At 37.3% G+C, this 26082-nt stretch overlaps 3 protein-coding genes across 5 annotated transcripts in view; all 3 read right to left on the bottom strand.

Annotated features, from left to right (window-relative positions):
• ephb6 (eph receptor B6) overlaps nt 1–11914 on the bottom strand; it is a 44739-nt gene extending 32825 nt beyond the window's left edge. For both annotated transcript variants that reach the window (XM_043261833.1, XM_043261834.1), the window contains exon 1: nt 11773–11914. In XM_043261833.1, the coding sequence (XP_043117768.1) occupies nt 11773–11836 (64 nt within the window). In that variant the 5' untranslated portion in view covers nt 11837–11914. The remainder of the gene's footprint in view (nt 1–11772) is intronic.
• A 1127-nt stretch (nt 11915–13041) lies between these two features.
• On the bottom strand, nt 13042–21140 carry slc2a3b (solute carrier family 2 member 3b). 2 transcript variants are annotated; one of them, XM_043261067.1, is made up of 12 exons: nt 20611–21140; nt 20049–20188; nt 17482–17583; nt 17224–17384; nt 16891–17131; nt 16162–16324; nt 15845–16032; nt 15347–15451; nt 15113–15214; nt 14951–15013; nt 14630–14830; nt 13042–14538 (listed from the first exon to the last, which is right to left on the bottom strand). In XM_043261067.1, exons 2-12 carry the CDS (start codon nt 20070–20072, stop codon nt 14293–14295), a joined length of 1596 nt encoding a protein of 531 aa, XP_043117002.1. In that variant the 5' UTR covers nt 20073–20188; nt 20611–21140; the 3' UTR covers nt 13042–14292. The 2 variants fall into 2 exon arrangements, with proteins under 2 accessions (XP_043117002.1, XP_043117003.1); XM_043261068.1 differs by lacking the exons at nt 20049–20188; nt 20611–21140 and adding an exon at nt 18505–18647.
• A 1914-nt stretch (nt 21141–23054) lies between these two features.
• Nucleotides 23055–25782, bottom strand: LOC122360452 (cytochrome c oxidase subunit 6B1). Its single transcript, XM_043261069.1, has 4 exons — nt 25691–25782; nt 25047–25177; nt 24502–24602; nt 23055–23320 (listed from the first exon to the last, which is right to left on the bottom strand). The coding sequence occupies exons 2-4, from the start codon at nt 25150–25152 to the stop codon at nt 23267–23269; spliced, it is 261 nt and encodes an 86-aa protein (XP_043117004.1). The 5' UTR covers nt 25153–25177; nt 25691–25782; the 3' UTR covers nt 23055–23266.
• Between the last annotated feature and the right edge of the window lie 300 nt (nt 25783–26082).

Here is a 26082-nt window from a genome sequence, read left to right as displayed (position 1 = left end):
CTTAGTAACTAATCACTGGCCAAGTATTCTATCATAATTGTATTTACTTATTTAATTATAAATTCATTTCTCTCTCTTAATATGGTTTACACTAATAGACTATAATATTTGCGTGCTCTGAACAGTATGTTTGGTTGTTCTTCTGCTGTTGTTTGTGTTTACAAACAGTCAAATGTTCTACTCATGTTAATAATGTCAAGGGATAATGTTGGCCAACTGCATGACATGAATACATTTTCATATTTTAATTACAGGTTTTGTCATTTTCATATGGTAAACTGTTTGGACTGTGCTGGATCCCCATTTGATGTCCAGTATCAATCTGGATCCTGAAGATGCATGCAAATATTTCTCACTACACCAGCACACAAACTTATAAATACACCATTAATCTTTGAGCCTAAACAGTCACTTAATTATCTTACTGCATGTAGGTATATTTTTTTCTTTGACACACATTTTAACCTCATTATACACAGGATGATTTATAATAATTCACATTCTCTTATATGTGCCATTGTAAGACAAGTGCTTATAAACCATTTATTAACATCTGCGAAATTCAATTATGCATGCCATGAATCTTTATATACAATCTACCTTGACATATCTTATATGCTCAGTTTGTTATTTGTTTATGCAAGCGAATGTGATTTTTTTGTAATGGACAGTCCAACGTGATCAAACCAGTTCTAAATGTGTCACATACTGACATCAGGGTCCAATATAACTACCTTTTAATTGTATACTAAATCCAAATTTCTATTATTAGCAGATAAAAAGGATCTAAAACTCCAAATTGTCATTTACAGATGGCCTTTCCATCTGTTAGTGTCCAATAAACAGAGGGATGATTCTGGGTCAGGGATGTTGCAGAAATTGAGGTCTGGGACTAAATGTTTATATGCCCAATTGGTGGTACTGCATCTAAAATTGGTTCAGTTTTAACTTTTGTACCTTTGACATAGTTTAAGTTAGACACATATTTGCACTATGGCAGATGCATTATAATTGAATTTTAACAAAATAAATATTCATTTCATGAGACACGTATGTGTCATTTGGCATCAGGGATGGCTATATATACATAGTTCTCTCAAAACTGCATGACAAAATATACTGAAAAAAACACAGCTGATTTCGTTTTATGGTGGAGTCAACAAGATTAACTTTGCTCTGTTTTAGTCCGTTACTTCCTAATGTTTTCAATGTCAGTTCAACATGGAATTATCCAGGGTTTCCCCTACATGACTTGTTCTAAGTTTCCTAACTGTAATGAAAAGTGCATGATCCAAACCCTAAATAGATTCTCAGGTAGGCCGTAACCCTGAGCGTGGACATGTATGAAGTGCCGGACTGCACTCAGCGGGTCCATTGTGATCCAGAGAGATGGGGCTGTTTGCACACTGATGGAAGCAAAAACTGCTGTGTGGGCCAAACCAAGTAAGTAAGTGCTAGAGTAATGCACTCCACTGACATATCATTCTCATTCCTGTGTTGCACACACACACTGTCCCCTTCACTCTGTCTCTCTGTCCCCCTCTTTTTGTGTTTATTATTAAACAGGAAAGTGACAGAAGGGCCCTGTCAGGGCTTAAACACAGAGATACATTTAGTTACATTATTGATGTGAGAGAGAGGGAGCGAGAGACAATGTTTGTTTAAAAAGCTGTGACACAGGAGCACTGAAAGAAAGACACGCAGATAGAGACAGCAAGATTGACAGACAGTGCGTGTGAGAGGGTAAGTGATTTTTGACCTATTGAGGAGAGCTGGCAGGTTGTCACATGGACAAGTTCTCACAGTGCTTTTGTCTCAGCTTTTGAGGTCAATTAAACAAATGCAGCAGTATGCTGGTTTTGAAGACCTATTGTAAAATAAAAAACCCTTAAATACATTTTTATTAATTCTGTCCTCCACACTCTGTTTTTTTTTCTTCATACATTTGTGCAGGAATTGTCTTTACAAATGATTAAATCTGCAATTTTTGGGTAAGGTTTTGTTTTGATCAATTGATTTTTTCATTTTTTGCCCAAAGGTCTCTTTCATTTTTGTTGATGATGATTTTAACCTTTCTTTTATTCCAGTAGGTGGCTCTTGTATGAGTTCATCTGATTCATTTAAAGATTCATTCAAGAAAGTGACTGTCTTTGTGAGTGAGTCATTGAATCATTCACTCAACTAATTTGTTTGAAAACACTGATTCGTTCAGGAACATACAAGTGACTGCTATTATGAGTGAGTCATTGAGTTATTAACTTAACTGATATGTTTGAAAACACTGATTCGTTCAGGAACATACAAGTGACTGCTATTATGAGTGAGTCAATGAGTCATTAACTTAAGTGATGTGTTTGAAAACACTGATTCGTTCAGGAACATATAAGTTACTGCTATTATGAGTGAGTCATTGAGTCATTAACTTAACTGATGTGTTTGAAAACACTGATTCGTTCAGGAACATACAAGTGACTGCTATTATGAGTGAGTCAATGAGTCATTAACTTAAGTGATGTGTTTGAAAACACTGATTCGTTCAGGAACATACAAGTTGTAAATAATGTTTTTATTGTGTGTCATTTCCAATTGGACTGTGTAAAAAAACATTGTTTATAATTATTTACCTTTTAATATATTTACATATTTTATGGATTTATTCATTTTAAAAACATTTTATTTGGATCCCTAAAATTTGCCTAAGCAAGACATAGGAGGTGGCCTTTATATCCAAAAATTTAAAAATAATGCCATTACCATCAGTAAAATGGGGGAGGGGTGTGGTGAACAAAGTACACACTGCGTTCAAATGTTTGGAATAATTTTTAAAGGAATTTCTGCTCATCAAGGATGTATTTATTTGATCAGAAATACAGAAAAAAAAATATTATGAACTAGAAATGTTTTCTAACAATAACAAAGTGTTTACAGTCACTCTTTTTTTTTTTTAACACATCCTTGAGGAGAAGAGACTTTATTAAAAAATGAAATCTTTGGAACCCAAACTTTGGAACAATAGTGTAGGCTATGTGCATTTTGTTTGTATGTTTAGCTATTTATTTGACCATTTATTGTATTATTTATTGTACCAAATGATTTATTTAAAAGAAAGTAGTTAAGGCGACTTAATATAAAGTGGGACCCAATATTTAAAACTTCTAGCACCTTTCTGTGATGCATGCATCTATGTATAATATGCTGTATTTGCTTCATATATGCCATTTCCACTTATACAAGTGACTGCTATTATGAGTGAGTCATTGAGTTATTAACTTAACTGATATGTTTGAAAACACTGATTCGTTCAAGAACATACAAGTGACTGCTATTATGAGTGAGTCAATGAGTCATTAACTTAAGTGATGTGTTTGAAAACACTGATTCGTTCAGGAACATATAAGTTACTGCTATTATGAGTGAGTCATTGAGTCATTAACTTAACTGATGTGTTTGAAAACACTGATTCGTTCAGGAACATACAAGTGACTGCTATTATGAGTGAGTCAATGAGTCATTAACTTAAGTGATGTGTTTGAAAACACTGATTCGTTCAGGAACATACAAGTTACTGCTATTGTGAGTGAGTCATTGAGTCATTAACTTAATTGATGTGCTTGAAAACACTTATTCGTTCAGGAACAAAACAAGTGACAGTCTTTACTGAGTTAGTCATCAAATCATCCACTCTGATTTGTTGAGAAACAGCGATTAGTTCGGAAATTACTCCAGGATGCACAAAATTTGACTCTGATTTGACTTAATTTGCAAAACAAAAATAGACCACACAAGTAATTGGTAATTGCATCTAAAATGTAAGTTGTTCAATATAAACTTTTTAAACCTGTTATATTGTTGTTTTCCTGTTGTTCTTATTACTTAGACCTGTTTTATTCTAGCTGGTTTGATGGTTGCCTTCGTGACAAGCTACCGCATATAGTGTGACAAGTGTGTCAGCCTGTGTTAAAAGAATAGAAAATACAGTTGCAAAGACTTTAATGTTTATGTCAAAACAGAAATTGACTTAAAAAATAAAGCCACCATGACAAAAAAAATTAACTGACGCAAAAAATGTAACTATGCCGGATTATGTCTATCCTACTGTGGTGTTCAGCAGGCAGACGTATAATATATAATCTGTAGTTCATCTTTTATATCATTGCCTTTCTGGCCTGTGTATTAATATGATGTGTGGGTGTCCTGCATTAGCGGTGGTGTGCCTCTGTGAGTTGTTCACTTGAGTGCTCTCACTCTGTATATCTGCATGCTTATGAAAGGGTAATGCTTTCTGTCCTTTATAGGAGAGAGGATGTGTGTATTTGGCTTCCTTGCTTCTCAGATGTGTTAACGCGCTGTGCCAGTTCACGCTTGATTAGTCAGTCTCACTCAAGACAACGCTCTACAATGTAATCCTCCTGTAGTAGTGAAGTGAGAGTGTTTTATTCCAACACTTTTCTAGGATAGTCTCTTGCACACATACGGCTAAACTTTAACTCATGGAGGTGTGATCCAACGCAAGCACAATGCATTTGTTTACTAAAGGCAATTTTATGACAGATTTTTACCCGAATAAACAGAAGGGGGTTTTTTTGACTGTCACATGTAATTTCCACAAAAACAGAAGATAGTGTCAGTGAAGGCCAGGTTTGAGATGAAAAATCAGACCAAATGTAACGAAAACAAAGAACAATCTAAGTACGTATCACTTCAACTTGTAAATAATGTTTTTATTGTGTGTCATTTCCAATTGGACTGTGTAAAAAAACATTGTTTATAATTATTTACCTTTTAATATATTTACATATTTTATGGATTTATTCATTTTAAAAACATTTTATTTGGATCCCTAAAATTTGCCTAAGCAAGACATAGGAGGTGGCCTTTATATCCAAAAATTTAAAAATAATGCCATTACCATCAGTAAAATGGGGGAGGGGTGTGGTGAACAAAGTACACACTGCGTTCAAATGTTTGGAATAATTTTTTAAAGGAATTTCTGCTCATCAAGGATGTATTTATTTGATCAGAAATACAGAAAAAAAATATTATGAACTAGAAATGTTTTCTAACAATAACAAAGTGTTTACAGTCACTTTTTTTTTTTAACACATCCTTGAGGAGAAGAGACTTTATTAAAAAATGAAATCTTTGGAACCCAAACTTTGGAACAATAGTGTAGGCTATGTGCATTTTGTTTGTATGTTTAGCTATTTATTTGACCATTTATTGTATTATTTATTGTACCAAATGATTTATTTAAAAGAAAGTAGTTAAGGCGACTTAATATAAAGTTCTAGCACCTTTCTGTGATGCATGCATCTATGTATAATATGCTGTATTTGCTTCATATATGCCATTTCCACTTATTACTTAAATTTTATTGCTTAAGAGTGAATTTTTTTTAATATACGTATTTATTTGTTTGCTCTCTGCATTAACATGATTGATCATAAAACCTCTGAAGTGCATTTAAGCTTGAGAAATTTGACATATAAAAAATTACTACTATTACACAATGACAGAATCCCCCCGTGATGCATGTACGCTTCATATTACATTTCCATCACCATTACTTTCCCTACAAAAGGACTAACAAATTTGTTAGGGAGGAAAGTGCATTTGATTGTTCAAGGGGGAAATTAATTAATTAATTATCATGCCTGCTCTCTGCATTAATCTGATTGATTGTAAAGAGCCCTTGAGCATTGGAAATTTGCTAAATTATTCTAATTGGTCAGAATCCTCTTGTGATGCGTGGAAATGCTGATAGACAAATTCAATTAAGCAGTGTCTTTAATTAAGAGAGTCATTTCTAAGTGCTACTAGTCGAAGTACACACACACACAACTTCAGCACACTCCGTGAACCCAGATGGGTGTGACTGCACTAATGCGACAATGCACCAAAGTTTTCTTTTGGTTGCAGCGTGTGTTTACATGCGTGCGTGTAACTTCGGCAGCTTCTCTTTAATTTGCTCCAGATGCCTCCACGTACAGACAGCCACCCCAGGACGCGCACGCAGTCACTCTTCCATTACCACCAAACCACAGAGAGCGATGGCAAGAGCGAGACAGGGATTAGCACAATTCCAGATTTAAGCTCACGCACGTCAGTGAATGTTATCAGAACTCCTCATTTTGGGTTTAGCTTGAATTGAAGCTTTTCTATGGTCTGTCTCTCTCCACAAAGCACTGCTCGTGACTCACCAGCGCTGGCAGCACCCTTCTCCTCCTGTAGCCTGCAGCTTTGGACCTGGACGGCTCTCATTTTGGCCCTGGAGGCGCGCTGTATTTTTCTGCTTGATCTCATCAATGGCCTGACCTGTGCACACACCAGTTCGCTAGGGAAGCGTGAAGTGTTTTTTTTCTTTTCCGCTTTTGTGTACTGCCTTTATTTAGCCACGGTAGTCGAGTTGAGCACAACAAGCATTTTATGCTGCGTACTAAAAATCTTCGCTCACAGCGATGGAGGCCGAACGGAGGAACATACAGTAATAAGCAGCTAGGGATGTTCTGCCATCTTTGCTCTTAGCGGGCTGACTTCTCCCCTCTTTTTTCTGAAGTACAAAGGGCTTCTTACGTGATCCTTGTGCATTCGTGGTACTGCCACGGGGCGAACGTTTAAGACGGCAATTTTGCAGCATAGACTAGACTTTTGTTCTGCCAGGTACTCAGATAATGTGCTTTATATGGAAACACTAGAAATGAACTGGTTTTAGAGTTAGATCAGGGAGGAAGTAGCAGCATTATATTTTTTTTGGCTTTATACAAAGGTATAGTGAAATGAAAACAGAAAGTGATTCGGAAGAGGACCACAAATCTGGACAACCGAAATTTTGTTACATGCCTCAGACAACTTTGGCTTATTGCAACTTTGTATTTCAAATTTGTAACTTTTTAAGTCAAAATTGCACCTAGATCTGCTGATTTGGATTCCTGGTAATTATGGGTTATAATTTAGGTGTTATATCTTACTATTTTATTTGTTAACTGTAACTTAATGTTTCACTATTTCATCTCAAAATGTTGTATTGTAAAATTATATTTCACAATTTTATATCCCACAACTGTGGCTATTTATGGTAACTGTAACTTTTTATCTTGTAACTGAGACTTTATATCTCATTATTGCAACATTAATTATCAATTGTGATATCTTGCCACTGCAACTTAATGTTTCACAATTGCAACTTCATTTCTAATAACTGTGATGTAGTATTTTATGAATGTATTTTGTATCTCAACTTTATTTTTTCGTAACTGCAACTTCACATCTCACAATTTGGGTGTTATATTTATCATTACTGCAACTTTACAATTTCACAGTTTAATTTTACATCATATTTTAATTGTGACTTACTATTGCAACGTTTGCATCTTGCATGTCACAAAATGGTTTTATCAACTAACTGCAAGTTAACGTTTCACATTAGCGGGCTTTTATAAAATAGTTCACTGAAAAAAACATCTTTAAAGACAAATTACTTACATAAATGACTTCTCACATTGGGGAAAAAGATTTTTTGCAGTATAACATGAGCAAGTAGAGCTAGCTAGCGGAAGGGGTGGTAGTGTTGGTGGGAGGGGAGCAGCTGAAGATGGAGCAGAGCAGGGTGATGCATTTTGGCCTGGGGCAACAGTTTGAGCGAGGATGGGTACAAATCCGAGAGCTGAGATGCGTGACTCAATATACTGACAGTGGGAGACGAGGAGACGCACATATATCCAACCTGAAAAGAAATGGACATGAAACAGAGCTGGCAATGTGGGGAAAACAGCCCAGCGAAGCCCAAGCTGTGCTGCCTGAGAGACCTTTTTGTGGCCCGGTGTGAGACATGACATGAAACTGTGCTCTTCTCCTCTCTCATTGCACCTCTCCATCCTCCTCACCTTCTTCACAGCTTCCTCTTTTGCATGGGCGTTGGTGTAAAAGCTGCTTTTACCAGAACGTGAGGCTTTTAAACCATTCTGTTTCTCTCTGCGAGGAACACCCTGCTGTGTGCATTCTCCACTCAGCACTGTCTGCTCAAACACACTTCTTTTCAACACAACACCCCTGAAGAGTCAAGTGGAGGCTAATTACCCCTACAGGAGAGCACAGTCATTTTAATAACCCGCCCTCAGGGACTGACCTTATGGTGTTGTCCAGACTGACAAGAATGCAGCAGGGACAAACTGTGTTTCGAAAGGTTTTAAAGGCTAGCTTCATACACTAAAAGTGCCACGGGCCAATCTTAATATCTTAGTTCTCCAGTAAAAATATATAATTAATGAAGCTGTGAAGTATAACTTTATAGATAGAGATCACATACGTAGAGGTATTAAACCTTGCAGGCAGGAAATATATATTAGTTTTATTTTATTATTTTATTTTAAGCATAAATCAAATATAGCATAAGCTGCTTGCTACAACAAACATCTTGCTTAAAGGATCAGTTCACTTCCAGAATAAGAGTTTCCTGATCATTTGCTCACCCCAGTGACATCCAAGATGTTCCTGTCTTTCTTTATTAGTACTATTCAGTACTGTTACCATAGTAAATGACCAGGCTCGAACCTGAGGCTCTGCTCGAGCTCTCAGTAAAAAAAAAAGAGGAATTAAGAGAAATTAGAAGTTTCTACATAAGACCAAAACATTTATATACTTATATACTCACTAATTCACGTCTCACACTAGTTCAGTCTCTTTTAAGTGAGAATAAGAGAATGAGTTTTTCACCCACACGTTTTATTTGTAGAGAAACAGATAAGGCCCTGATTTCTCAGGTGTGATCATATAGAACCCTTTGAAGCTGCTCTTAGGTCCTTCAACCCATTGTCTCTCACTGTGGAGAAAAATCCCCAAAAATCTAAAACCTTTTTAAAAGAAAGACAAGAACATGTTGGATGACACAGCGTAAGTTATTAGTAAATGTTTTTTTTCTAGAAATTAAGTCATTCTTTAAATGTCTTGTAAAGTAAAATAATAATAATAATGATGATAATAATAATAATAATAAAACATAACAGATTTAACTGATCAAAAGTTTAGGGTTGGTAAGATTTTTTTTATGTTTCTCTTCTGCTCACAAACCCTGCATTTAATTAGGCCAGACACACTGCAAAACCAGGAAATATTGTAAAATAATAATAATAACTATTTTGTATATTAATGTATTTTTAAATGTAATTTATTCCAGTGAGAATTTTAGCAGTCACTACAGCTGTCTTCAAAGTCACATGGTTCAGTATGCTGATTTGCTGCTCTAGACATTTTCTTAATATTATCAATGTTGAAAACAGTTGCCCTGCTTAATATTTTAGTAAACTGTGATACCTTTTTCAGGATTCTTTGATGAATAAAGCCTGCAGCATTATTTAAAATGTGATTTTAGGGCAATGTTTAGATTTCAAGCATCTTTGATATACTGTATACATATATGTAACACTTCAGTCATATCAGTAGCCTTATCAAAGTGGTTTTATTTCTCATGGAGCAGGTCACTTTACGTGGGCCACAATTCAGGGATCAGCAAAATACTACCCTTAATATGGTCAGAGTGTCAGATGTGGTCAAAGACGGCAGTTTCACTAGCAGACCTACAAACGCCTGCCAGAGGTCTTGAAGGTACAAGATGTGAACAGACAGGCAGCGTCTATTCGATGACTGCTGATCTAATTAAAGGTGATGAAGGATACAGGCCTCTGCTCCAGGAGGGCAGGTACAACTGCATTAGTTTAGAGTTATGAGCCTGAGAGAATGGCTGTGAACTAGTTAAATGTGATGAAAGGTATAGTATTTTGCTATAGGGGTTTGCTAAATTCGTTTAGATTTATGGCCTTGAGGGGAACGGCCTAGAATCACTGGAAGTATGAGTCTGTGTCGCAGTGGTTAATACAGTATCACTGCAACATGGGCACAAAACACTTGGACTGTTCCTCTGTCTTAAAAACACAGACTGTTCTGTGAATGGTCAACCTTTTTTTGGAAATGAAACATTTTGTTTGTCACTTATGCTAGCAGTAGTGAAACTGTGCTAGCAGTAGTGAAACCCTCTAGGCTACGCATGACGCTAATTGCGCCAAAAATACACTGAGATTTCACACTAAATACGTTGTCATGTTTTGTTGATTATCTGTTGACTGATTGATTGATGTCTGATTGTTTATTTTATTTACAGAGCCATTTAGGGTGGGTACAACTTTTTTCGAAGAAATGTCTTAGCCACCAATGCAACAATGACTTATTCAACAAATCTGAAAATAACCCATTTTCAATAAATACTTTTCTATTTTTAATAATAATTTGATATTTTTTAAAATATAAAACGTTCTGTGATGGCAAAGCTGAATTTTCATGATCTTAAAGCTGATCCTTCAGGAATTATTCTAATATGCCGATTTGCTGCTTAAAACAGTTGTGATGCTTGAATTTATGTGGAAACTTGTTTAGGATTTTTTTTGTGATGAATGGAAAGTTCAAAAGAACATTTAAATAGACATTTTTGAGCATTTTGTCAACGGTGTAAAAGTCCTTAATTTCACTTTTCATCTTAAGGGATCTTTGTTGAATATATTAATGCATTTCTAATTTATTTTAATATAGTAATATAGTAGTAGTATTATTTTTTTGTCACTGCTTTTGTTGTGTGTGATGCATTGGCAATGCTCTATCATGCTTTCAAATCTTTTTTTGCTTTTAAAAGTTCTTTGAAATTTAAATATAACTGTTAACAACAATTGGTAACAGTCATTACGCAAGTTAAAAACTTTAGTTAATATGCTAGAATCAACCTGACTTCCTGTGTTAAAGGTGCTTCGGAGTAAAGGGGCTCTTCCATAAACAAATCATCCCGGGACCTTGGGAATATTAGCACTGGCCCTATTTTTAGATCAGATTGGATCCACTTTTTATATCGCAAATAGTTGCATACAATCTTTACCACTCATGCGCATAAACATGTGCTTTTGTGTGAAAAATGTGAAGCACAATAACCGATTCAGATAAGTTTGAAAAAACAGCGGCGCATATACAAGCTTCTGTGAGACAACATGTTCTTAACAGTCTCTGGCATTCAGATACCTCACACGCACACACACACACACACAAAATGAGTCACTGAGAGCTTTTTCACAAGAGCTCACTATGAGATGCCAACTTCATCAATCCATCTATTTAAACTGCTCATGTCTGCAATGCATTGACTGAAAACACCATTTAGCCAATAGAGAAATGAGACCGAGAGAAAAAAGAGTGCAGATGAAAGGACAGAGATGTACAGTGAAGTGAGTGGGGTGTCTGTATTGTCAGAGGGCTGGATGGTCTGTGGGGAGGAGGAAGGCCATTATAACAGTTATAATATCAGAAAAAAGGGGGCAGAGAGTTGGGAAGGGGGGGGTTACATGGGTCAGAGAGACAAAGGTTACACAACAAATTATTCACCCCTCTGCTGGCCCTATTCTGCATCCTTTTGTTAAGCATAAACGCAGCTTGGCAGGGTCCACAGAGAGCTCTTCAATTCACAGCAGCAACTCATAAACAGCCACTCATTATACAGTACAAGAGTCCGCTCAGATCATCAGCTTCAGACTGACACAAACACATGCAGATGTAAATGAAAGTGAAATGTTATAACCGCAAACAGAATCACAAACTGATTCAGAGACTCCTGCACATGTTGACACACACACACACACACAGACGCACGCGCTCCAAACGGGACCGGACAGCGAGAGACCCCGATAACCCCTCAAAACGGAGCAGCTGAGAGCAGCAGGGGGAGCAAAGGAAGTTTCATACCTTCTTCAGCTGAACTGTGCTGGACCACAAGAGAGACAGACAGAAAGATCCTCCACATTTCCATCAGAGCAACACACAGGAGAAGTCCAGAGAGGAAGAACACGGGAGAGGGACACAGGAGGAAAGAGAGAAAGAGAGAGAGAGAAGGGAGGAGGAGTCTGTCTGCTCGTTTTTATCTCAGATTAAAGAGAGAAGAGAAAGAGAGGGGTTGGGGGAGCAGGGAGGGGTATTTATGTATGATGATGATTATGACTGAGAAGTCACTGAGCAAAGAATGAGGAGAGAGAGAGAGAGAGAAAGAGAGAGAGAGAGAGAGAGAGAGAGAGAGAGAGAGAGAGAGAGAGAGAGAGAGAGAGAGAGAGAGAGAGAGAGATGAAGAGACCTGTAAACTGACTTTAGCCACTTAATGTGATGGAAAGCCTAAAACGAGTTCGGCTTGTTCGCAGAAAAAGTGTCTAGACACGCAGGAGACAGACGCTCTCACAGTCACATTTGGGGAAGGCTCTGGTTTGGCATGCTGATAGGGCACAGAGAGCCAGATTGGAAATATGCATCACTCAGTAAAAGAAGCTTGGAAACATGCCTGTGTGTTTTCTTTTCTTCTCTTCTTTCAGTTGCTTCTTTTTCCTGGGACATAAAAAAAAAACATATTTTGAATATTTTCTTCTGGGCTTGGTCAACTCTCATTTTCCACACACTCACTCACACACACACACACAGAAAAAGAGTAAGGTTGTTCAACATACATTCATTTAAAGGCTCCTGAAGACGACGGTTTTGTATAATTATCTCTGTGAAAACAGCGCCTCCTCATGGAGTGACTTGACAAGAGCACTAGAGATTTGATGTACTGCTGTGTTTCAGTAGGGATAAAGGTGAGATTGTGAGATGTCCTCTCGAGCGTCAAACAAGCGTAAAAGTTCATTTACCAGACTGGACGAGCTGGTGAAGCAGCGAATTGGATTTAGTAAATTTGCACCAAAGTAAAATAAATAATACTCATACTGAAAATGTGCAATGTATCAGCAGCGAGGAGCAAAAAAAAAATATTGAGTACACAATAACAATAGAACATTAACCAAACAGTACAGTATCCTATTGTTGTGGCTTACGCGTTAAGCAATGTATTTGGTTATGTGACTTTTATGATATGATGCAACATGTCATGGGAAGGAACCGACCTGTCATAACACATGAGAGTTATCTCATTAAAAAAATATGTACAGAGTTCTAGTGATGTGAATAGTCACAAACACACGTCGGATCAAATCATGTGCAATGGGAATGTTTTAATCTTTTCAATCACTCAAAATAAATATGGTTTCAAGTGCTTATGGGAATTACATACACTCATATTTAGAACATCGTTTTTAAAAAAGTAAAAACGCAAGAAATTGGAGATAAAATGATAAAAGCTATAAATATAACAAAATATATAAATATATATAAAATACACATTCACAAAAAAATAAAAAAGGAAATCCTCATTCGTGCGTATTTTTAAAAAAAGCATCTCAATCGTCCAGTCAAACTAGCGCAGCAATAAATGTAAACAAACAAAAATATGTATTTACACAGAAGAGCAAAATGTTTACAGTGTTACACCCAAAGCAAAGGCATATTAAAAAACTATTAAACAGTGTGCTTGAGTGGATTTCATGATTAATTTTCATATGATCCTGTAACAATAGTGTTCATTCAGTCATGTTCACAAACAATCATCACGAGAAATGATGAACACCATTTAAACACTGATAATTCATACCTTCAGCGGGACTTTTACAACCAGTATCATGTACATAAACAGCAACACATGCTGAAATAACTGGACCTGTACAGAATTTAATTTAAGCATTAAAATGAACAAACGCCAGATGCTTATGGCCTGAATAACCATAAGAGGACAGGAGCAAACAGGAGTGAAGCAGCGGTTTTAAAAGCATTAAATTATTTTATATATATATATATATATATATATATATATATATATATATATATATATATATATATATATTTTTTTTTTTTACCTTGAAATACGGTTTCAAAATCATTCTGATGGTACACTGACTTCTCATAAGTAACTATTTAAATATAAGTCATAGTAGCCAATTTAATATTTTACACAAAGTGCTTAGTTCTCAGTAGAAATCTCACGCATCAGTTAATTAAAAAAGACATCTAACTGAACATACAGTACACCTCTGAACCACATGTAATAAACACTTGTTTGCTCATAATGACTTAATAACTGCCCATCAGCACCCTGTGTAGTACCTCTGCGTCAGTGGTTTCCAAACTATTCTGGCATTTATAAACCCTGTCACATAATAATAATAAAAAGCAAAGTGATTTGACCACAGAAAAGTGATTATTTTAACAGCTGCTATCTGTCTCAGTGATTTACTTAAAAATAAATAAATACTCTGATCTATTTCTTTATAATAATGCCCATTATTTAGCTGCATCTGTTCATTTAAGGTGTCAAACTTTGGGTAACAGGTTTTCTTTCTGTAGGTTTGCTCAGCTTTTCTCCTGACCAGCCATTTCGGTCATCTGAAACTTCTCCGATGATGGAGATACTGTCATCGCGATGGTACCGTCTGGGGACGTGTAGTTGGCCGAACCGGAGCCTGCGGCTTTGGAAAACCCACTGGCAATGTCCTCAAATGTTCGCCCTTTGGTCTCAGGAACACGGAAGTAGGTGAACACGAAGAAGATGATAAGGAGGATAAAGAATATGATGAAGACGTACGCTTGACACAGTTCCTGAAAAGCAAGCAAGATCACAATGCAGTGTGTTTAGTTCTTGTCTCCTTGACGGTTGTGATACCGATGAGTTCATCGACAAGGTTCTCACCAATAGTTCTGGGAAAAGCAATCCGACAAGAAAGCTGGCGGTCCAGTTGCAGCATCCCGCCACAGCGATGGCCGCCGGGCGCGGACCCTGAGCGAATAACTCAGCCACTATGAACCACGGGATCGTTCCCGGTCCCATCTCAAAACTGGCCACAAAGCCGAACACCGCCAGAATGGCCAGAATGCTGATGGGTGAAGTTCCCTGATAGCCGTAGAGAGAAAACAAACCATTTGGAGAGAGAAACAGGGAAATGATACGTTTCAGTGAATAATTTCCAGCACAGATGTAAGTCGGCGTTCATTAGCAAGATCACACACTCACCCCTGCAGCTACAGTTTCGGAGGTGGCAGTCGTATTAGCGCCACTTCCTGCATTTATAGGGTTCTTAAGATCAGAAGAGACAAAAAGAATAAAATACATTTTTCATTTAAATAAAAATTTAAATATTGTATAGTGTTTATATGCCATGAGTCTCAAACTCACCAGAATTTCTAGAGAAATGGTCATGAGCAGAGCACAGACAGTCATTCCTGCTAGTCCGATCATATGAAGCGTTCTTCTTCCTGCCCTCTCCACCAGGAAGAGCTGTTGAGCAAAGCAGTGGTGGAATCAAAACGCTGTCCTTTTATTACGCCATCATAAAAACACGTAAAATTTGCAAGTAAGAAGGGTGATGTGTGTTCATGTGAGCATTGCAGGTGAGCTGTGTGAACGTACAGAGATGACAGTGAAGAGAGTGTTGACTGCCCCCACTCCAATCGTGGCATAGACTGCCTCAGTGATACCTGCGTATCTGAAGATCTTGGTAGAGTAATAAATTACCTGAAAATAGACAGAAAACACAGCTGGTCAACATTTACAACTGTTCATGTCAACGTCAAAGAGGGAGAAACACGCAAGTAGACTTAAGAATGCAGGACTATGTGAATGTATATAGATTTTTTTAGCTAAAATGAGAAAAACTAATCCAATGTTTTTTTGTTAGTTTGTTGTTGTTTTTTTGCAGTATCTTTGTAATATTGCGTATCATAAGATTCATGGTCATTTTCCAAATCATAGCGATCATCCCTAAAGGCATTTATTCCATATAAAATCCTTATTGCATATTAATCCAAATGAGGCACCACTGGTTATTAAAATATTTAATGAGATGAGCCATTTAAACATCAGATTTTTACATGGTGTGAGAAGTTTAGTATGAAGTGTGAGACTCACGGCGTTGATGCCAGAGAGTTGTTGAGAAAGCTGCAGGATTATGGCGATAATAATGGGCTGTCTGTAAGCGGAGTTACGGAACAGCTCTGGAATGGAAACTTTCTTCTCCATGGACATTTTCATGGCCTCTTCCTTCATCTCACGGATGTCATCCTCCACATCTGAATGACCACGAAGACGTGTCAGCACTGAGAGCAAAAGAAAGAGAGAAAGACATACATAGTCAGATCAGAAGAGTGGAAACAGTTTTATTGCTCAGGCAGTTCTGTTCCTTGGGAGACTTTTTTTAAATTCTTTAATAGTCATAGCCGACTCACCTTGGCGTGCCTCCTCCTCCTGGTTCAGAGTGATCAGCAGGTACCGAGGGCTCTCCGGGCAGAAGATCAGCAAGATACACTGTAAGACTGCAGGCAACACCGTCAGACCCAATAACAGTGGCCACAAAGTCTGAGACCCCAGCAATAACTCCAGGCCTAAGATCTACCAAGAATATAAGAATATAAAAGACATATTGCAAATCAGTAAGACGTTTACTTGTAAGACAAAATGATCAATTCTGAAGAGTCTTCTCCATTGATTACAATGAATAGGGAAAACCACCATAAAGGTGTTATGGAAATGGTCCAAATATGTGACCCTGAACCATGAAACAAGTAATTACGACCAATTTTGTGAAACTGATATTGGTACATCAGCTGTACTATTTGAAAATCTGGAATATAAGGGAATCTAAATTTTGGTATATTTACAGTAGGAAATTAACCGATTCACTGCAAATAACTCACTCAAAAGAAATATTTGACATCATTGGAACGTGCCAAGGAGATTTTCAGGCAGTAATGACTTACTTTTCAGTCTGTACCTTTCAAAAAGCTATTTTTAGAAAACTGAATATAGTACACAAAACATACAGACCAATTTGATTAAACTTTTAAAGTGCTTTTAAATCTTTTTCAAGCTTCAAAAGCAAAATAACAGAAAGTCAATTTTTTAAGTGAGCTATCCCTTTAATCTGTTACCAACATTCATACATAGTAAAATCTAACCTGTGCAATAAGGATGCCGATGACCACCCCGAGTTGGTGAAGGGTACCAAAAGCCCCTCGCAGTGCCGTTGGGGCAATTTCACCCACATACATGGGTGTGAGTCCTGTACACAGACCACAGAAAGCACCAATAATCAGACGGCCCACTATTATCAGCTCAAAAGAGTTGCACACGCTGGATAAACCCATCAGGCCTCCACCAATCAGAGCCAGGATGTTGGACAGAAGCATACATTTTCGTCTGGAATGAGAAGATGGGAGATTTATTTTTTTTAACAAATAGATTATGTGTGTGATTTGTAAAAAAAAAAAAGAAAAATGCAATTTTCTCACCTCCCTAGTTTGTCAACTAGACTGCCAACACTAAGAGACCCGATCATGCCGCCAACATTGAAAATGGAAACAGTTACACTCCACACTGTCGTCAATGTGGATTTTACCATTGGCTCTCCGCTGCGTTCCTGAGTCACGTTTCTGATGAAGCCCTGCACTTTCTGATCATCAACAGAGAGACAGACGATGAGTGATGAAGTAAGTAATGAAGTGTTGTTTGAAAAGTTTAAAATGCTCCTCACTTGATGAACCGCTTACCTCATCGGGTGCATTGATGACGCCTGTGTTGTAGCCAAACTGCAAGGAGCCGATGATGGCCGTGCACACGCAGAACATAAGGCACCATGTCACCTGCTTCCCCTGGACAGAAAGAAGGAACAAAAACATATTGTAAAGTGCCAAAAAAATTTAAAGAGTGAAAAGAAATGTAAGGGTCTGTGGCATCAAACGTTGACACCTGGAGCACAAAAACATGTCATAGGGGTCTATTTTTTTAAATAGAGGGTAATACTTTATTTTGATAGTCCACTTTAGACATTTTAGTCATTAGTAGACTGTTTACTGAAAATATTAATGGGTCCACAACATACTATGTCAACTTATATTCCTATCCCTAAATTTACTTTGACAGTCTACTCTGAGAGAATTAGTTGACATAGAGTTACAAAGTTACTTATAGTTAGTAGAATGACTAAAGTGGAATATCAAAGTAAAGTATAACCAAATGGAGATTCATATATCAGCTATTATCAACTAATTGAAGATCTGGAGTCTGAAAGTGCAAAAAAATTTAAATATTGAGAAAAATCACCTTTAGCAATGCATATTACTAATCCAAAATTGATTACTTTCTTACTTTTAGCACACAAATTGCCTCTCACGTCACATGTAGTCACACTCATTCCTTCAATGTTCGGTTTGTAGACCCTATTAAAATTACATTTATTTGAATTGTATTTGTGAAAATCTGCGAAATTCTGCATCCTTGTTTGCCACTTCAATTCAGCAGCTAAATTAAGTCTAAAGACGTTCTCAACCCAGATCTAAACGGCGCACGAATTCCGATAGCAAATTATTACTCAATGCAGTATTTCCCAGTGTATGTGTGAAAGTGGAACAAGACACAAGGCATACATTAGTAAGCAATAATAACTGGAATGCTTGTGTCCTCGTGTGTCTTTCTTTACTAAAAAAAAAAAAATCTGAAACTGTTTGGCTGCTCTGATTTTAATGTTTGTTCCTTTTTCTTGTGTCAATTTACAAGAAAATAGAAATAACAACCTAAGCTTACTGTCAACCGCGCAGCTTCTGTATGACTGCAGAGGAACCTAGGTTGACCAGAGATTAAAGAGTTAAAACTGATAGCGCAAATACATGTCACTGGCAATAGCACAGAAAGCCACACATTTAAACCAGTTACCACTCACCTGTTAAGCTATGCAGGTTATGGGTAACAAAGTTCAGTGGTCTGAGGGCCTGTGGGTGCATTATTATTAGCATTTTTGTTTTTTGAGAAAGAGAAGTGTACCCAAAAGGGGTCATCTGAAATGATTTTCCATGCAGTTATAAGAATCTGGAGCGAATTGCTTCTAAGGAACTTCCTTTAAATCTGCTTGTCAGTATAAAAAGAAATAGTGCACTGCACCTTTAAACCTGGCAAGTGCCTTCTGGTCTGATGTTTTGATAAAGACATAAACACACATGATCTCCTGGAGGAGTGACTGTGAACAAGGATATGGGTGTCATCGTGTATTCTGCAAGTAGCCAAGAGTCATCTTAATGAATGTAACGTTCATAATGACTTGCTGTATTTTTCATCTCTATTAAGCAGAAAAGACTTAACCACATTTCTTCACATCCCACCATATAACCCCCGGCATCCATAACGTCACTAACCACATTCATTTATTCAAACAGCGCACGTAGTGTTAGACTCACTTAACAGATTTGTAATTAATTGCTAAATTGGCACACTTGGATTGGAAATTTCCACTCTGTCTGTCCATTCTGAAACAAGTAAGAGCCAGCCAGGATGCTGTTCGTATTACGTTCAAGTTTGAACATGCCAACTGAACCCTGCTCTAAACATTCATTTGTCCTTGTTGGTTTCTTGCATATCTTAGTTTCTTAATTCACATGTTGCAATCCAAGATGACGATGCAAAAAAATGTTGACGCTTTGTTGATGTTGTAAATGTAAATATTGAGAATTAAAAATGAAAAATAACATGCAAGTGATGACGCTGGTGCCTCCGTGTCCTGCAGAGCTCGCTTTAGCTTCTGTTGGATACATTTGAACTAACAACGTGATATGCTTGAGCTGTTTTATATCTATAGATTTTATTTTCGGCAAGTCATGATAATTTGAGAAAGAATCCAGCAGACGCACTACTATTATGAAACAAAGTTAATTGACTAACTAAGGGGTGATAACTTCTTGATATGAGTGCAATTATTCCAAAGAATAAGCAAAAGATAAACTAAAATCTAGTTGCCTAGTTCGCCTATATATGCACGCGTCTGCCCAACGTAACAATGAATGTTATTCAACACATAAAAATAAGTGTGCTTCTTTAAAGCAAAAAAAAAAATTATTACAATTTTTAAAAAGTGCACTTGTGTTTAAGATACAGTCATTAATTTTTTTTTATATATATATTAGCCTACACTAGTGCACACTCTTTATTTTACAAGGGATCTACATTAAAATCTGTCCATTTCATAAGGGTCTTTAGTCGTAGCCTTTACTTAGAAATCATAAAGAAGGCGACTAAGCATCACCACTGATTCTGCATAAAGACACAGACAGAGGAGAAAAGCCTCTACCTTACTGTCCTTCATCTTCTCCATCCTGCTCTGTTGTGAAAGACAATTATTGCGATTCTTCAGTTCAGCTCTTCCTCTTTTTGCAGTGAGGCCAAACGTATGTTTTCAGAGTTAAGACAAATCCGTATTTGGAAAAGCTTCTAGAGGAAGAAAAAAAGTATATGATTAGTTGTTGTCAGTAATGATAAGGAATGAGACAGTCCTTGTACGTCTTAATAAAATGGACGACAAAAAACAGCTTCCTGCAACGGATGTGTGTTGAGTTGAGATGACAGCGGAGCATTAGTTTTCTTCAAAGCAAATTAAATGTGAAAGTCCAACACAAGAGGCACCTCTGTCAGCCCTAGAACCATATATTGCTTAAAACCACTTACTGACAGCTCTATGCACTTCTATTTAGTAATAAAACGAAGTGGTCACAGAAGTACAATTAACAATCAGATGCAAGCTTATTTTAAAGTTTTAAGGCTTTTAGATTTTAACAGCTTAGGCTAGATAGTAGGTGGTGCTAGGTAGTAGTGAAGCAACAGCATCGTGAGAACTAAATAATAATGATATTTACGTTTGTCTGCAGAGCTCGCGAGTCGATCAGGTAGTTGCTGGCGTGTGATGAAACGCTCTCGCGCTCGTGGCTTTTATGTGGAGCGAGACACGAGCAGGAGCACGTTCCACTTTTTGTCGTGACGCCGGTGCTCCCCCCGTTTCTGTAACATCTGAGTCACAGGACTAAACCAGAACTTCATCTCAAGAGGTTCGCGCAACATCCTTTATTTGGAAATGACGGCCGCGGCTCAAAAAAACAATCGAGCATCCACCTAGTCGGCATCTGAGCATCATTTGGAACGCGCCTGTGACGCCAGAAGCGCTGCCTAGATAGACACCTCACGAGGTTTTGAGGCAAAGCCCGGATTAATGTCCTTATTTGGATGTTCGCCGCACAGACTGAGCGTCAATCGCTCCTCTGTTCCTCCGGAGCGGCATCCCACCAGATTTCAAAGTTGCCAAAAGTCGCCGTGCGACACAATAAACCCGTTGTCGTTGTCATGTGAGCGTTTCTGTGAGAGAATGCCATCTTTTTTTGTTTGTAAACAAGCAGTCCTCTCTTCCGAGACCGGACAATTTGCGGGGTTTGCTGGCACTTCATACAAGTGTGTGATCTAGCGATAACAAATGTTCCGTTTCCTACGCTCCTCAGCCTTCGCTGTTCATTGAAATTGAATAAAAAGCAGTACAAATTAATTTGTTCTATTTAATACTTCAAATTAATATCGTCGGATGCACTTATTAACCATAACTCAAAAAGTTACAAATAATCGATTTGCGTTTGCTTTCACGCAGTGCAGACCATGAGATAAAAAGTGTATTACGCTCAAGTAATAATGTATTATTAATGTATAAACTACTAGTCGGTGTTTCGAGGACAGACAAACAGGAACTTGCAAAGGAAACACATTTTGAGAACCGAGATCAGCTATTGATAGCATCCGGCCACTGTAGTCTTTTTACTAGTCTTTTTAGTAGCTATAAACTAAACTCTAAAACTTTTTTAAACTTAATAACGTAAAAGCAGACACTTGTATCTGTGAAGGGCATCTTCTTCCCGTTATCCCACACACAGCATCAAGGCCTGTCAAGCTCCTCCATGATTCAGTTATGGACTAAATCTGTCGCTGGCATCAATGAAAGGTTTAACACGGACAGGCTTGTACAAATGAAAACGTGAAAAGCATATTTTAAATGTGCACTGAAGTTATTAGCAGAGCATTTTAGCCCCATGTGAAGTATATAGCCTAAACTACTTAAAAAAAAAAAAAAAACAAAGAGGAATAGTTACCCACACATGTTCGACTTCAGTATGATTAGATTAACTGTCCTGCTCTCACTTCACGTAACTTTCAGAATTATTAAATGTAACACCTCGTCACTTATGTAAATAATTCAATTTACAATTATTATCCTGTGAAAAAAAATTGCATTCGGCGCTCGACCACGCACTTATTAATAATGAATTATTTCTGTGGAAATTGACTTTTCCCCATGTTTTTGTTTAGCATTGCGGTAATAAACGTTACGTTATTGTGCGCCCAAGACAACGATCATAACAAACATTGTATTGCAAACAATAACAGGTTTCCTAAAGTCATAATTAAAAAATAAAAATCCAGTCATCATTTACTCAGCCCGAAGTTCCAGACAACCCGATTTCGACTCCTGAACACAAAGGATTTTTTTTTCTGCATACTTGACATTGAACTTGAAAGTCACTAACTTGCGTTCAACAGAAGAAAGGAACACGAAGGTGAGCAAATCGTGCAGTTTTCATGTTTGGGTGAACTAACCCTCGAAGTGAACGTCTTGATTGCTAAGCTTCTTGTGTGCCCTTGAGAAAAGATATTTAGCACTGCAGAGCTTCTGCCGGATTACCTAAACTAACCTCTGACCTTTTGTCCTCATGTTGTGCATCAAATATTAGAAACAGAAAGAGAGGAATTTCTAGGTACTGCAATCATTATAGTCACTGCTATTGCTACATCTGAGCTGTGATAGTATCTGCTGGCGTCACACCGTGGGACTAATTGATGCCACTTTACCGCCATCTGCTGGAAAAAAAGCAAAATGGGCAAATGAGATTAAACAGAGCCGTTTGAAAAAAGCCGGGTAACGATTTACTTAATCACTAATTTCATGGTGTCTGTTCAAACAAAATCAGCCTCTGGATCATTGCTTGAGGTCTGTTTGGCTTAACCCAGTATCTTTAGACTAGTGTTAATTAAACAAGGCATGTAGAATGAACGGTGATTACCCTGTTCTTTGAACATTGCACACAAATAACTGACAAATGTTTTAAAACTCACAGAAAAAGCAGATACTGTTCAACTAGACACCTCAAAAAGCCACTTAGAGACTCAATTTTCAGCAGGTTGAATGAATTGTTAATGATGTGGACTATTTGTAGTCACACAAACACACACATATATAATTGGTAGTAAATCAAACACAAAGCAGTTTAGATGAAATTGTGCGTTTTTTATTTTATTTGCAACAGTAGGATGTAGAGTGACACCAAGATCAATGATTATGCAGGACTTTCCAAAGCCCACTCTGAACGACCTTTCACCCTTCAGGAGGCAAACCAATAACTAAGACAAGATCATATAACATTATGAGGTACTCTACAAAAGGTTGGGGGCTCTTAAATTTAAAGTAACGGTGATCGTTTAGATCTTTCCAGGGAAGCTTCCATCGTCAATCTGCCCATCCCACTTCTCCACCTGAAGAAAAGAAACACAAAGACACATTTGTATATCAAAAAACGTCCAGCAGACCTTCGTATCTCATCGGTTTTCACAATCAGTTGTCTCTTGAAGGGAAAAAGCAATTACCCTTCACTAAAATAAATAAATAAAATAGCTTAGCAATAAGGTTTGAAAAGGCATCACGACACCGTGATGATCAGTAACTAAGAACCCCCTGGCAAAACTTGAGTTGAGTTTTGGTTTATCTTGGTTTGATTGGAAACACTGAAGCTCAAACTCAGAAAGATGATACCGGCGATGATACCCACTCTGGCAACATGTTAGGTGTGTGTTAACAATGAGGAATAGAGAACTGCCTGACCGTGCTCAAATCTTTCTCAACATTTTGGTGACTAACAAGATCGTCTGCACAGTTTACTAGCATTTAATCCAACAGTGAATAATAATGAAAACTGCAGCTGAATTACTCAAGCGCATGGTTCAAGTAACAGTATGGGCAATCACAGACAACAACTTACAAGAATCTGGACATTCCCCGCATACACCATAATACACTTAAGGTGAAGAGGGATAATGTTACATCCTGTTTAAATAACGTGGTCTCTTTAAGTTTTGCTTTTTATATTGACCGAGGGACCAAAGAACAGCAGCAGCACAGAATTGTGACAAACGCCAACGTAAAGTGATGTTGTGCTATAAAACCTCAGTCTTGTATCGGATTTAAGACCACATAATAAAGAAATGACAGATAAGATCCCATGCGGTTATGGGGAAAAAACCAAAAAACATCTGATCAGAAAACAGGTCGACTACACTGTATTCAAAGCAAGAAATAGGAATCGAGATAATGTTTTTTTTATACACTCACTCACTTCCACAAAAAAAAAAAAAATGGAAGAATTTCAAACATAACTGCTAATATGTTATTTAAACACTATTTTGCAAAAGAATATTGATGGGCTAGGTTACATTTTTTCTTGTTGTATAACTCTACCAAACCAGAACCGCCCGGATTTTTAAAAAAATTTAAAAACAAAAAAGATCTGATACGACAGCTAGTCATGCTGTCTTCATGACATTTACAAAAAAAAAAAAACACCAGGAACGTGGATAAGGTGACTAGCATCAATCGTGAGGTTTACTCAAAGGTTCTATTACTTCGGTTTCCAGAGGTGTTTTTGGTAGAACGGACTCACCCAGCTCATCGGACACAGGCTGTTGTAGACTCTCTGATACCATTCACAGGGAGAAGTGTCCTGGCCTTTGCTTGACAAAGCCTTATTACACCTGTGGAAGTCTAAGAAAAAAAACAACAACATTAAGGAATCCACACTGAAACCAGCCAGAAATAGTGCATTAGTCCAATACTGCAATATTAGTTCAGAGTCTCCAACCCCAACATATGCAATGTGTTATTTAATTCATAATGCATTTTAAATCATAACTTCAGGGGTTTGAAACAACCGGAACTGGAGATCGACTACAAACAACCCTGCTTCACTACTGATGTGACCTTCAACAAAACAAGTCCTGGTTGCTCCAAAATATCTCTCCGTGAGATCAGTATACTACAGTCATGATTGAAAAGTATCATAAATTCATTAGAAATACGCCCAAGCCTGTATGTAAAGCACAGGTGTCACTTTTACACGTAACGCAAAGCATTTGTGCCGCAATGTTCTTATTAAGCTAATCATTCTGGGTACAAAAAAGGGTCAAATAAACATTACGCTATACTCACCAAGGTAATTCTGGAAACAGTTTCTTGTCTGGTTAGTATTTGGAAAACGGGCATCGAACGGAGCCGTTCTGTAGTTCTTCATCTTGTCCTCAATAACATCAGCCATCTTCAGTCAAAGATAATGGGTCTGTCTAACACAGTAAACGTTCACAAAATTAACTAAACGTTTAAATAATGCGCATAATTGGACTTTAGTTGCTCAGATGTCGGAGTTTAACAATATAATAAAGCAGACGACTGTGAGTGACATTCATTCATTCAGTAAGACTCGGAACTAACGCCAGTCATAGGACGGCTGTTATGCTGTTAAACTCATTTTATATATTGTATACTAGTACTTTTACCTTTCAACAAGGTAAATGTAAATTGAAGGGAATCTTTAAACACTTAAATATGCTTATTATACGTCTAAACCAGCAGGCACATTCCCTTCAGTAACATAACCTTGATATAACCGGTTTAAGTAGCCAGTTTGCTAAGCGTTAGCTCGCTAACTACGTCAAACGAACGTTTCCTGTGGGACGTCCGTTGATATTCCGTGAATTTAGCAAGATAGCAAAGCTAGAGGGTTTCAACAAACGTCCCACGAATTTCAGAAAATTCGCAGCAAGCTAGATTAAACAAACATAAACACTGAGGCCTACCTCTAGCTGTGTCCTTATCGTAACGTCCTCTCGAAAGACTTTATGAGCGCACTGAATTATGGGACGTCGAAGTAGAGCAGGATAAGCGAAGGCGGGACTAAAAAAATATATATATATATATATATTTTTTAAAGACTAACTGAACATACGAAGGCAAATTTTTTTTTATATAACTGTTATATATAATTTCAAATGTAATAATACACAAAGCCAGTTATATTGGAAACTAAAATATTTAATTAAATTAATACTACACACTTCATAAGCACTCGTGTTCATTTAGCGTTCATTCTAATCTTCAGATGTAATATGCAGGAAATAAAATGATAATATAACAGTAATATAAATCAATCATATAAAATAAGAACGTGTCTGTGATATTAATAAACCTA

Source organism: Puntigrus tetrazona, chromosome 16, assembly GCF_018831695.1.
Source record: "Puntigrus tetrazona isolate hp1 chromosome 16, ASM1883169v1, whole genome shotgun sequence".
Classification (NCBI taxonomy): Eukaryota; Metazoa; Chordata; class Actinopteri; order Cypriniformes; family Cyprinidae; genus Puntigrus; species Puntigrus tetrazona.
Note: the sequence above shows the minus strand (reverse complement) of the source record. Positions and strands in the feature narration are given on the sequence as shown.

Bases quoted from the DNA above. Each gene is read 5' to 3' on its own strand.
- slc2a3b (XM_043261067.1), bottom strand. From the start codon at position 20,072: ATGGAGAAGATGAAGGACAGTAAG. The intron at 16,033-16,161 runs GTGAGTCGGCTA...TTTTGCTCTCAG, and splicing joins GGAGGAGGAGGCACGCCAAG to TGCTGACACGTCTTCGTGGT. The intron at 14,831-14,950 runs GTGAGTGTGTGA...TACGGCTATCAG, and splicing joins CCGAAACTGTAGCTGCAGGG to GGAACTTCACCCATCAGCAT.
- LOC122360452 (XM_043261069.1), bottom strand. From the start codon at position 25,152: ATGGCTGATGTTATTGAGGACAAGATGAAGAACTACAGAACGGCTCCG. The intron at 24,603-25,046 runs GTGAGTATAGCG...TTTTTTTCTTAG, and splicing joins CTGTTTCCAGAATTACCTTG to ACTTCCACAGGTGTAATAAG. The intron at 23,321-24,501 runs GTGAGTCCGTTC...TCTTTTCTTCAG, and splicing joins GCCTGTGTCCGATGAGCTGG to GTGGAGAAGTGGGATGGGCA.